General features: G+C 36.4%; 1 protein-coding gene across 4 annotated transcripts in view; it reads right to left on the bottom strand.

The window, feature by feature from the left end:
• Positions 1–13,858, bottom strand: part of DNAJC13 (DnaJ heat shock protein family (Hsp40) member C13) — a 152,232-nt gene that overhangs the window by 12,748 nt on the left and 125,626 nt on the right. For 3 of the 4 annotated variants that reach the window (XM_055569685.1, XM_055569684.1, XM_055569686.1), the window contains exons 45-53: positions 12,104–12,195; positions 10,459–10,558; positions 8,466–8,540; positions 8,121–8,233; positions 4,560–4,729; positions 4,352–4,394; positions 3,503–3,676; positions 2,059–2,238; positions 1,493–1,633 (exon numbers count right to left, since the gene is read on the bottom strand). In XM_055569685.1, coding sequence (XP_055425660.1) covers positions 1,493–1,633; positions 2,059–2,238; positions 3,503–3,676; positions 4,352–4,394; positions 4,560–4,729; positions 8,121–8,233; positions 8,466–8,540; positions 10,459–10,558; positions 12,104–12,195 — 1,088 coding nt within the window. Of the gene's footprint in view, positions 1–1,492; positions 1,634–2,058; positions 2,239–3,502; positions 3,677–4,351; positions 4,395–4,559; positions 4,730–7,485; positions 7,732–8,120; positions 8,234–8,465; positions 8,541–10,458; positions 10,559–12,103; positions 12,196–13,858 lie in introns of those variants that run through there. The other variant, XM_055569687.1, reaches the window with a different exon arrangement.

Below are 13,858 nucleotides of genomic sequence, written 5' to 3' on the forward strand. Positions count from 1 at the left end.
ACTGAGGAAATAATTTCACTCCCAGGACCCTACCTGGAAGAGGACACTCCACATTATTTTAATTCCAGAGACAGAATTTGGGGGTAGAGGTGGGTATCTAATGATAGCGACATTTTTATTTAATGAGATCTTATTCTCTTCCATCAACTATTCTAAATGTTATATGCTGATTATTTTACTTAATCCTCCCCAAATCAAATGATGAAGGCACAATTATTATCGATGGAAAAATCAACACATGAAGGCCTTGACAGTCAGAGCTAGGTGGCAATGGACTCTGTATCTAGACCTATGAAGGACAGAACCTGAGCTTATAGCCAGTATACTGGTCTGCCTCGTCTAATGACATATACTGTTGTGAAACAATATTTGGAGAATATTATTTTTCACATTCTCTTAAAACATCAACCTTTACAGTCACCATACATTTTCTATTGGCCTAATAAAAGCTAAGTAATACTCTGGTACCACACAATTTTCAATGCCCACTCTGAAATTAAAAAGAAGAGGTGAAAAAGCAACTAACATTTATTAAGTGTTCCTCTTTTTATAGATATTATTCTCAGAACAACCTTGTGAGAAGCCATAGCTTTATTTCACAGACGAGGAATCTGAGTACTGCTAAGGCTAAATAACATGCCTGAGGTCACAGAGCCATCAAGTGGCAGAACTAGCTCATGTTCTTTCTAATACAACAACCCACCTAGTCAGTTTTAAGTCTGAACCTCAGAGCATCTAATTATCTCCTTGAAATGTACCCAGTACTTCTAACTTGCGTGAATGAGGAACAGGGATGGAAGTAGGGGTGGGTGGAGAGAGATGATCTGAGAGGAAAAAGGGCTGGAAAATAGGAGAGCCAGATAATAAAGATGTAGGGTCTTGTAGGTTAAGGATGTCAGATGTAACTTTGTCATCTGGCAGATAATGGGAAACCACTGAAGAATTTTTAAGTGCAGAATAATTTATAAAGAGTTCTATTTTAGAAGGATCGCTTTTTCAATGATATTTAAATTGACTGTATGGTTTTTGTTCCCTTGATGTCTGCTACTACTTTACATTGGAATCCACCAAGTCTTCTTTTCATTAGTTTTCTTTTATATTCTCCTCGAAAAGGACTATAAAAGTCTTGGCGTGCTTTTCAAATGTGACTTAAGAAACAAAGGAATATAAACAAAAATGAATCTTTCAAAAAGGATAAACTAAATTTTACAAAGCCGAGGATAAATGTTTAGTAAACAATCAAAATTTAAAATTCAAACGTCACAAAAGTACTTTGACATTGGTAAGATTTTTGGTAGCTGGCCCACCTTTTCATGTGTATATGTTTCGTCTGGTATGTGTGTGTGTATATAAAATATAAAATTGTACATGCACCAGCTCACAAGTTACCTCTCTGCCAAGTCAGGGAAGCCAAAATCAGTGCTAAATAAGTGAAAATCTATTTGTTTGGTATGTTGCCGTCCCTAAAATAGGAATCTAGAAAGTTACTTACCTGTGCTACTAATTCACTCTGCTCCTTCTGAAACATTCTATTAATTGCCTCACAGGCAAGGCCAATGGTATCCGGTCGTTTTTTCATTCCATTTATCAGTGGGCCAATGGTCTCCAAAGATGCCATGGTTCGAACACAGAGCTAAGAAAAGAGAAGGTTACTTGAAGAAAGCAGTAATTTATGTAACACAGTAAATACCACAATAATATATGAAAAACCTACATTCAGCTCAAGTTTTGTTTGGCCATGCTGTGAGGCACGTGGGATCTTAGTTTCCCAACCAGGGATCAAACACACACATCCTGCAGTGGAAGTGTGGAGCTTTAACCACTGGACTGCCAGGCAAGTCCCATCAGTTCAAGTTTAATAATGAACTGGGTCAAATTCAGTCTCCTATTAATCATATCATTTAAACCAATTTAAGAACCGTTATAATAGCATGCAGTTCATATGGATGAAGCTACCTGGCAGGAAAGGGATTTATTCTGCAATGTACATTAGTCAGGAAGAGGGAGCACAGACAAATTCTACAGCTATAAGCTACCAAATGGATTCATCATCAATACCTCATTTTCAGACAGGGCATGAATAACTCGAATGGCACTCTTAGGAATGGCGTTGTTCCTATGATTCATCGCCTGGATAATTTTGGGAAGATGGCCCAATGGTGGAACCTGATCAGCCAGCTGAGGCTGTGCACTGAAGAGACATACTGTTGCCATTGTCAAAGTTTCCAGAGTCTCTCCCTGGAGGGTATAAAACAAATGAACAAGCAAACTATAAAAAAACTGATAAAAGTCTTATGTGTCCTTGGTAATTATTTGGTGTTCAAAACAGATTCTAGGTGCTGGCGCTTGAAAACTGATCCATAAATCCTAAAAGAACAACAAACATCTCCATCTTGATAAAAGCATGAATTTAAAGGACTCTAAGAATGTGATACCTGAATCTACAGATTTTCTCTGGACATTTCTATTTCACATCTCATTTCTACTGCAGACAGATATTTCTATTTAGAGATCATCTCTCAAAAAATATTACTAGATATTTTTAGGTAATGTTACAGAATTGTCAGTATCGGAGAACATCAATAATTCAGGAAAATGCAACAACTAGTGGAATGTTTTCCCTGGTTCTGTAAAGATCAGAGTAAAGAGAAATTGTGACTATAGAAAGAGATATATATAAATATCTGACATAGTGTTTATATTTTTTAAAAAGTCTTGAAAAGCTAATGATACCAACTAATGATTTCTAAGTACTTTACATTATACTAAGTGCTTCACATTTATCAAAACTCATGAAAACTTCAGCCTTAGAGGCAGATGCTATGACCTTTCATTGAGGCAACTGAGGCAGAGTTGGGAGGTATTACTCCAGGCCACAAGCTTATCACAGAGCCTGTGTTGTTTGATGGATGCCAGGACCATCAAACAACACAGGCTCTTAGCCACCTCGAAAGCCAGCTTTTTTAATTAATTCAACAACAATCACATACCTCAATTATTTTTAATATATAGATTCAAATAACAAAACTTTCTATTTCAGGGTTTATGACTGGCCAAACCAAGACCAAATCTACTTTCTTACTCACTCTTGCTTTCCTGCTAGCCTTTGAACATAGGTACAGGGTTCATTCATTTATCAATAGTTAAGACTCTCCTATCAATTTTTTTTTTTTTCCTATCAATTTCTTTAGCTGAGTGAAGATATACGCCCTAGCAGGACACACTTCCATTTAGATTTCTACACTAAACCTTTAGGTTTCTCCTTAAAAACCACACAATCACTGGAAATGGAATGGCAGAAACCTTTCAGAACCTCTGCAATTGTTATTCAGACTAAGAAGTTTCACTTTTGATCAAGCATATACGAATTTAAGTGTGGGGGCTACATTGAAAGAGGTAGCCAATTTTTAATGTGTGGTCAATGAGAATGGTGTTTTAACAGAAACACTATCAACATATTTAGCAAAATATGTGAAATGTCTGGCTGATGACTAAAGCTTACATGAGGACTGTTCTTCTCCAGAAGCTCAGTTAACTTTTCTAGCAGTGCAGTAAGAAATTCTCTAGGCTTTCTTAGAACCCAAGCTGGTTGTGCAATAAAGATTCTCAAGAAAACTCCTCCAACAGCAAGTTCACCTTCTGCTTCTCCAAACACCACAGCAAAATCTTCAGGCAACTTTAAATAGAGAAAGAATAGTCAAGTCATTTACTAATCATTAGTTGTATTGGGTTGGGCAAAAAAGTCTGTTTGGGCACCACACTTTTTTTGCCTAGCCCAATACATTAACAAGAACGAAATTAAAAAAACCCTATTAAAGAAATCTTCATGCAATGAAAGTAAAAGTGAAGTTGCTCAGTCGTGCCCAACTGTTTGCGACCCCATGGATAGTAGCCTGCACCGAGCTCCTCTGTCCATGGGATTTTCAAGCAAGAGTACTGGAGTGGGTTGCCATTTCCTTCGCTAGGGAATCTTCCCAACCCAGGGATCAAACCCAGGTCTCAAACCCAGGTCTCTCACATTGTAGACAGATGCTTTACCATCTGAGCCAGCTTTAAAAGGTCATTAATACAATCAAGTCAAAATTGTTTGTTTTATTTTCACTTAATAAATTTCAATAAAAGTTTCTTTGATTAAGTTACTCTTTTCAGAAAAAGTCCTTTGATTAAGATATTCCAAAAGTGTAAATTCCTACTTTTTTTTTTAATGTTTAACACCTTGTTTTCCAGGGGAAGATTTAAGTATCTTAGTAACAAAGCAAAGGATGGCTTTATACTCACTCAGCAGGAACTTAAAACAATAAATTTAGAGTAAAATGTAAAATACCTTCCTCTGAATAAAAGTATACTTTACCTTCCAGTTTACGTCAGGGTTGTCTTGCTGATTTTTAAAGTGCCTTTGGAAAAAAGAAGGACAGGACATCAAACTTTAGTCACAAGGCACACGTTCATTAACCCTTATAGAGTAAGTCTTGGAGAGGTGACAGACGATGTGGAAAATGTCTGCCTCCCTGGTGACTCCACCTGAAGGTCCTAAGTTGTTAATGCGTGTCTTTACTTACTCGAGCATCATTTCTCTAACTGTCGTGGACACTTTATCTCTGGAACTATCATTCCAAATTAACTCAGGATTTTCATGCGTTCCTTCAAAAATATGGACAGCAGCTTCAGGGTTGTCTCTCATGGCATCCATAAAAACGCTTGGGAGAAATTTCATCAATGTAATTCGAACCTGGACGAGGAAATTTGAGAAAGAAAAAAGACCTATTGAAAACATCTCAATATTTGGTTTGCTTTACATTTCTCTAAGAATGATGCTATAATGTGTGTTAGGCTGATACGGGCCATAACTATCATCCAAAAGTCCTGGATAACAGATAAACCCTGGTTTATGGTGGCTCAGTAGTAAAGAATCCATCTGCCAATGCAGGAGATGTAGAAGACTCAGGTTCAATCTCTGGGTTGGGAAGATCCGATTTCCTGGAGAAGGGGAGGGCAACCCACTCCAGTATTCTTGCCTGGAAAATCCCATGGACAGAGGAGCCTGACAGGCTATAGTTCATGGGACAACAAAGAGTCAGACACAACTGAGTACGCACACACATGCAAAGGTAACAAGACTCACTACGACCTCCTACTACTTACCTACCTGGGTTAATTTCCTATCTCCACCTCAGATTTAAGTAACGTTAAGAAATTCAGCAGCACTAGTGTGTGAAGCTCCCAGAGCACACCAACCTACCAGACCCTGCCCTACAGATGCTGTCCCCTCTTCCCAGAAAGCCCTCAGCTGATCTGTCCCTCCACCTCTCCCCAAACCCCCCCACACCCTCACAAATTCTTCTCATGCTTTGTGTTATACAAGTAGTTTTTAGTACCATGTTTTACATTTTACTGTGCCTTTCCCCAAAAAGGATTTAAAAAGCAACTTAAAAAAATAACATCCAACACACACATACAAACTGAAAATCAGTGTGAGACATAAGGGCAAAGGGAAAATGAGGGTTGGGAATTCAAGATTTTCCCTTAGATCTTCACATAGTTTTATCTCCTTTGTGTGATTCAAGTCTGTGTTAAATCTCATCTTATAGAAACCTTTCCTGGCCCAGTCTGTCTTGTCAGTGCCTGTATTTTCATTCCCTGGCACAAGCTGATACTCAAAAACTTATTTGAACGAATGAGACTAACAGGAATTAGTACATAAAGAAAATATCAAAAGCTCTTTATAAATGCAAGCAATATACAATAAACTTAGCCCTGAACATCCTGGCAGTCAATGAATCAAAGGAAACAATGTCAGTTACATGATAGAGAGCATCCACAAAATAGGATGTATGTCACTTCTCTTGGTCAAATTGATCTAAAATGTAAACACAAGAGTGAAAACTATAAAACACCTAGGAAAAAACATAGGCATAGATTTTTGTAACTCTGGATTAGATAATGGCTTTTTATATAATAAAAGCACAAGCTATAACAACAAAGACAGATAGGACTTCATCAAAATTAAAAAAAACAAGAAAGTGGACAAACATCCACACAATTGGGAGAAAATATTTATAAATCATATATCTGATAAGGGACTGGTATCCAAAATACATAAAGGACAATTATAACTCAACAGTAAAAAGACAACTGAATTAAAAAATGAGCAAAGGATGAGAATAGACATTTCTCTAAAAAAGATGTACAAATGGCCAATAAGCACATGAAAAGATATTCAACATCATTAGGCACGAGGGAAATGCAAAGCAAACCCTGATACAGCACACTTCACACCCACTGCTGCTGCTGCTGCTAAGTCGCTTCAGTAGTATCCGACTCTGTGCGACCCCATAGACGGCAGCCCACCAGGCTCCCCCATCCCTGGGATTCTGCAGGCAAGAACACCGGAGTGGGTTGCCATTTTCCTTCTCTAATGCATGAAAGTGAAAAGTGAAAGGGAAGTCGCTCAGTCGTGTCCGACTCTTTGCGACCCCATGGACTGCAGCCTACCAGGCTCCTCCGTCCATGGGATTTTCCAGGCAAGAGTACTGGAGTGGGGTGCCATTGCCTTCTCCTCTAGGAAGACCATATTCAATGAAGTTCTATATAGTAAGTGTCAAAGAAGAGGTGGATATCACTATCAGTGGTGGTATGTAAAATGGTGCCGCCACTGGGGAAAATAAAAATAGTCTGATAATTCCTTGAAAGGTTAAAAATAGTGTTACCATATTACCCAGATATTCTATTCTCAGAGAAATAAAATACATAGCCACACAAAAACTTGTACACATGTGTTCACAGCAGCATCATACAGAATAGCCAAAAACTAGAAATAATCCATATGTCCATTTTCAATCAATAAATGGAAAAACAAAATGTGGTGTAAGTATAGGGAAGTGACTGCTAAATTAGAATTTTTCCTGGTTTGATGAAAATGTTCTAAAACTGACTGTTGTTGCCCAAAACATTGAATGGTATACTTTATGTGTATGAATTGTATGGCATGTCAATTATATCTGAATAAAGTTATAAAAATGGAAAAGAAGTTTACTGACCCCAGTTCTAGCATCTCTTGTTGCAAATCATTCAATTAAGGAGCTGACACTCTATATTTTTTCCTATATAGAAAATTTAAGTAAAAATATATTCACCTTGGTAAAATTTGTTCCTCATGTATTTCAAAGGTTAAAAAATTACTAAAAAGCTCAAAAATTAATTCTAGTACATATTTTAAACATCTAAAACATTATTTAAAATATAATAGTAGACATTATAGTTATGTGCTACCCAACTCTAGCTTTAAGAAAACTCAGTATTAAATATCAATATTCATGATTTTATGGGCCCTTGCTACAGGCACCCAAATGTAATGTTCCTTATCCATTAACCCTACTGACGACAGATTATTAGCCATATTCCCCAAGTAAAACTATTCCAGGTCTTATGACATATTCTCAATATCTAAATCAGGAGATCAGGTAAGAAAAAAACACAACTGAATCTAGCTTGTTTTCTGTAAGGGGGTGCTCAGGAGCCTTTATTTCATATTTGGGCTGGCATAGACAGTGCTTCAGTGAGCATTACTTCATGTGAAACTGATTCAGTAACAGAAGAAGGAAACTTTGATTACAACTGTGTCTGGACGCAATTCTACTTAGAAGTATTATTCTAATGGGTTTCTGCTCTATGAACTGAACCACGGTTCCAGAGATCATTTTGTCTTCTCCAGATTGTTAATGAGAGATCTCCCTGCACAGAGGAGAAGCAAAGGCACTGTAATACTCACCTTCACAAGCCAATTCTAGAAGTGTGAAATCTAACCTAACCTAATCTATCTTCTGTCACAACTTAAAACATACTTTTAAAATATGTTTTGGCTCCTTCAAGGGAGATGAACAGTTTCATCACCATAATTCAAACACTCTCTTAAGACTTCTCAATTCTAGCGCAGGCTTCCCTGATTACAATTTTTCTCTAACTAGTAATATATAGGAATAATTCAGGTATGTTAATCTTTCAACTTTCATATCAAGTCACTTCTTTACTAGTTCAGACTTTGGTAATCCTCATGAAATTAGTTACCAAAGTAACAGAGCTTTAATAATTAATTTCTTTCTAAGAACCCATTTTGTGCTCACCTTTGGGCCTATTAGTTTATCTGCTGTCATTTTAGCAAAAAGTTCTGCTGTCTGGGCTCGAACCTGTGGATGTGTTGAATTGCAGAACATATCTAGTAAATAAATCAAAGCTCCTGTGAAGGAAAAAAAGCATTAGCATTTATATGCTAAATAAAAAAAAATATGACTTTTCTAGTCAGTAGAATTTACTTTCAACCTTATTTCAACTCAATGCAGTTTGCTTTTAAAAAAAAAACTGTAAGCCTTCCAAAGCATTCTTCTAGTTTATCAGACTATATAAAGTAGCTCAAAATAAGCTCTACTATTACGAAGTATGACTAGATGAGAAAGCACTCTATACACTACCTCTTGCCATTGCTTCTTTGATAATTTTTGTACTTGATGTCAAAGCATAGAGAGTCTCCAGAACAAGCTGACGACCTGCAGAACAAAACACATTACAAGAATCAAATCATCACACTACCTTACATTTACTAGGCATCAGTGCCAGGCACTGAACAAGGTGCTTTACAAAGGGCATCATACTTTCAACTTCACAACAACCAGCTAGACAGGTATTGTGGTCTTGCTATGAGGAATCTGAGATCCAGTTTGAGTAGCCCATGAATTCACAATTAGTGAGTGGTATAACTCACTATACCACTGAGGTATATAGAGGTTTACAGAGGTCTGACTCCAAAATCCACACTAATAAGCACTATGCCATACTGTCCTCCTACCTCACTGCTCATTCTGCAAACAAAATCTCACCTCCTGACAGCCTGAGGATACTATATTCAGGGATCTATTATTTTTATGTGGTGCTAGTATCTTAGAGAAATGAGTAGGAAGTAGCAGTTGCAAGACACTGTTCCAGCCTAAAACACAATAGCAACCTTCTGAACAAAGTCTGTGCGCTTCTCACCCCTTCCTTGTCATTGAAGTAGACTGGGCAACTGGACTTTACTCTTCCAAAGTCAAGGGGCAACAAGAGACAGGTGACCAGAGGAGTGAAGAGTTGGCAAAGAGGGTGAAGGCTGCCAGGTATTAGGCCGAGATGAAAACCAAGGATGGTAGCCAGACTGAACTAAGTTAATAGGCAGGAGAATAAACACTCAAAATGAGACTTTTGTTAAAATGAGACTTCTTTTAAGACAGGAAACAATATTTCACTGAAAACCAGTCACTGTTCTAACCATAAGTTCAAAGGAAAACAAGACTTTGGAGGGGACAGAAGAAGTCAATTATTTTATGTTTTTAATGTTCCTGAGCAAACAGTTAAAGATAATTTAGTCTAAAATATAAATGAGAACAGAGTAGGCTAAGATATCTAAATATCAGCTGTTTTACCAGTAAGATTAAAACCATGACTGCACTATATAAATTCAGTATGAATATACTTTTAAACCATGACTTCTGTAACATTCAGTCAGTTTAATTTTGCATTGTTTGTAGCTGTTAAAAACTAATAAAAAAGAAAAACCAACTAAGGCTGTAGGAATGACCAAAAAAAAAAAAAATAATAATCTGCTAATAACTTTTAAATGCTGCCATTTAAAAGCTAACAAGAATATTCAATAATAACTGAACTCCACTCAATTCACTGAACATAATATATAACATGTGCGAGGTACTGGGACAGAAAATGAGTGAGACTGGTTGCTGCTCTCAAGGAGGTGGACAGGTGTGAAGTCAAGATTAATGTGACTTCTGAAGGGCTGGCAAAGCTGACTGAGCAATGCATGTTGATGGGGAAGTGACAAAGTTGGAGTTATATCACAACTGTCTTTGAAAAGCAATCTCAAGGTTGATCTAACACAACTACACACTTATGTGAGACATAACTACAGTGTGTAAGGAGTCTATATTATTGCAGGCTGTACTCAAGAAATCAGGTTGCTATATTGTTAAAAACTGATCTCATCTGGTGCTAACAGTTACTATTAGCATCAAATCAGTAAAAGACAAATAATGCAGGACTGAGCTTTAAGTAGAACATAAGGTGATTTTTATATTAAGCATTTTTTTCTACCACACAAGTTTAATTGAGTATTTTTTTACTAAAACATGGAGTATCCGTTAATTCTCAATCATTCATATGTAGCTTATACTTAGCAAATTGAAAATCCTAGATTATTTTTCATTTGCTTTTGGATCTCTATCATCTCTTCCAAGTTTGGATATGGAAATACAAAATAGTTAACGTCTGTAAAAATAAACTAGGAAGACAAATCTAATACAAAGAATACCACTTAAAATATTTTAAAACACTATGTTGGAGGTTTTGTATCATCTATGTAACTGCTCCTCTCTATGCTGACTGTGCTGTGGTTCTGAAAATTCCAGTGAATATACATACTTGATGGTAAAGAATGCAGAAGAGCCAATAAATTGGACAAAACCATTGATTCAGCAATATTGTTGACACAATCTTGGTTAGATGTCACTATATTCACAACCTGAAAATCAATCAATAGGACATTAAGAGTTCTGGAAATAACTTCAAACCTAGACAAATTAAGGCAAATTAGTCAGACCTAAATAAACTTTAAGTTTATTACCAAAATGAGAAAAATGCTTGGAGGACAAAATATTTAACTTTTAGGCAAGAATTTAATTCTTAAAAATTGGCTTTATTACTTTGCTCTTTTGTGAATAAAAAATGTTAATGCTAGTATGTGTGTGGGTTTGTATATATCAGTTTTCTATTAACTTAAAGGTAACAATCAAATATAACAATCTAAACAAATATTTTAGCACCAATTCACAATCCTTAGGCTTATAAAAAGCCTTCAATCCTATACCAGTTCATGCTCCAGAATTATGGTGTACACTATCGTATTTTCCAATTGGAGTTTGGGGTGGGAAGTGATTAGCAAGATAATCATCTTCACTACTTGGACTTTTCCTTTTAGAGGGAGAAAGTAAATGTCTCCGGTGCCCAGTACAGTATATTAGGTCTATCTTTCTATTATAAAGAAATAGGCATGCTTTCTTCAAAAGAAGATGACCGCTCAAGTCTAACTTACATATCTAAAGATTAATGCCACAACTTGAACCATGTGGTCAACATCTGCAAGGAAAATATCACAGATACAATAATGCTTATTTTAAAAATTACAAGGTACTTGAAGGCATTAAGTGGAGAAGAATGCTTTTCAAAGAAAAGACTATGCTTGTTAAGCTGTTAACCAATTTAACATTTATTATTTTAGTAAACATTTTTTAAACCAAAATGCAATTTAAGAACACTTAATCATTCATAAAGTTCACTGTTACTGACAGGTTGAATTTGGTGTTCTTTATAATAAATTGTGTGTGTTACAATAAGCAGGATCACATGAAAAAAGATCCTGGGTGTTTACTCTGGGTTGCCTAGATAAAGAGTACCCTGTGACCAAGGTCTTCCTGCTTCTTCCAGAGGAAAAGGCTCCATACAAACAGCTTCCTACAGGACCAATGATTTCATTTTCCTAAAGGAGGGCCCTCCAACCACTCTTGGACCTCTAAGACCCACAGGTTCTGGGTAGCTGGAAAGGATGCTTTTGTACCAGACCCATAAGAAGGGAGAGCAACTGAGGGAGATGGAACCAAACTCACAGTGTGTAGCTTGGTCTCAACATGTCTCTCTGTGGAAAAACAGAGATCTTGGAAAGTTCTGCTCCCTTTTTTTTGTCATCTGTGGCTTCCAAGCATCCCAATTAAAGTCCATTACTTAACTCATCCCACATGACACTACAGAAATGCATCCCAAGTTCTAATGCATGACAGATGATGACCACAGAGGGAAGCACCTTGAACACTACAATATTTGCTCTTCAAAATGGGCATATAATTCAAGTTTTAAAGACATTCACTTGCCTTAATAGGCAAAATGAAAAAAAAAAAAAAAAAAAAACTACATACAAATTTCCATTCAACTTTAGATGATGATTAATGAAGGTTCAAACCATGTACAGTATGTTGCAGGAAAGACAGCATGCTTTAGAACAAAATTCTTTTACCTCTAAAGCCAACTGCTGCACTTGACCAGCTCCATGGACTCGAAGAAGAGAAAATATTAACTTAAAATGACCAATGCATTCACTTTCAGAGCCTAGAAAGAAAAATAAAATGCTTTTCTTTTATTTCCAAGCAATGTTCTATCAATCTTCAGGAAACAGATATATTTTGTTTACTGTCGAGTCTGTGGTAAACTTTTCTCAGCAATTGTTGACATTAAGTGAGTACAGTATCACTAAGGAGTAGTAAATCTTAAGAAGTTAAACAGTATTAAAGTTTATCTGGTTTGTTTTCTCTTCATTTCCATCCCAACGCCTAACTAACCAACAGGCTAAAAACAAGAAATTTATCAAATACAATTCAAAAATTAAAAGTGTATGGTGGTACTTTTAAGCTTTACCTGTAGACCTCAAGAGCTAACCTTGTCAGCCTAATTACATCTGGAGACAGTGTGACATCATTTGGCTTTTAAGTAGGACTGAGTTAGAACTCTGTCACTTGAAAACTACATTATAGACAAGTTCCAAATCAATTCCCAGATTTGCAGCAATTTCTTTGTACCTAATATGCCAAAATCAAAATATGAAGTTTTCTTCAGATTTTATAATACTGCCTTTAAAAACATGTATACCATGGGAATGAAATTTTCTTAGACAGCATTTAATTATTGTTGGTTATTTTATTTGAATAATTTGTTGGCAATACAACTGTAAATTATAATAGTACTGTAATACATACTGGCAAGAGCAAAGAAGTACAAGAAAGATAATATTAAGTGTTAATAAAAAGTTTTGAGGTCTTCAGATAAGAAACTGAATATTGAATGTAATTTTATATTCCATATTTATATTTTATATTCTATATAACTCTATTTTATATTCTATAGTTAATACATATGTTTCATATTTCATACTCAGGTTTTATGTTCGGTATTTTATCAATATATTCTATCAATTCAGTTCAGTTGCTCAGTTGTGTCCACCTCTTTGCGACCTCATGGACTGCAGCACACCAGGCTTCCCTGTCCATCACCAACTCCCGGAGCTTGCTCAAACTCCTGTCCATTGAGTCAGTGACGCCATCAAACCGTCTCATCCTCTGTTGTCCCCTTTTCCTCCTAACTTCAATCTTTCCCATCAGGGTCTTTTCTAATGAGTCAGTTCTTCATATCAAGTGGACAAAATAGTGGAGCTTCAGTTTCAGCATCAGTGCTTTCAATGAATATACAATACTGATTTCCCTCAGGATCGACCGGTTTGATCTCCGGACTGTCAAGAATTTATCCACCACCACAGTTCAAAACATCAATTCTCTGGCGACCAGCTTTCTTTTGGTCTAACTTTCATATCCATACATGACTACTGGAAAAAACCATAGCTTTGACTAGATGGACCTTAGTCAGTAAAGTAATGTCTCTGCTTTTTAATATGCTGTTTAGGTTGGTCATAGCTTTTCTTCCAAGAAGCAAGCATCTTTTAATTTCATGGCTGCAGACACCATCTGCAGTGATTGTGGAGCCCAAGAAAATAGTCTGTCACTGTTTCCATCGTTTCCCCACCTATTTGCCATGAAGTGATGGAACTGCAAGCCATGACCTTTGTTTTTTTAATGTTAAGCCAATTTTTTTCACTCTCCTCTTCAAGCTTACTCTTTCGTCAAGAGGCTCTTTAGTTCATTTTTGCTTTCTGCCATAATGGTGGTGTCATCTGCGTATCTGATGTTATTCATATTTCTCCCTGCAATCTTGATTACAGTTT

Source organism: Bubalus kerabau, chromosome 2 (assembly GCF_029407905.1).
Source record: "Bubalus kerabau isolate K-KA32 ecotype Philippines breed swamp buffalo chromosome 2, PCC_UOA_SB_1v2, whole genome shotgun sequence".
Taxonomy (NCBI): domain Eukaryota; kingdom Metazoa; phylum Chordata; class Mammalia; order Artiodactyla; family Bovidae; genus Bubalus; species Bubalus kerabau.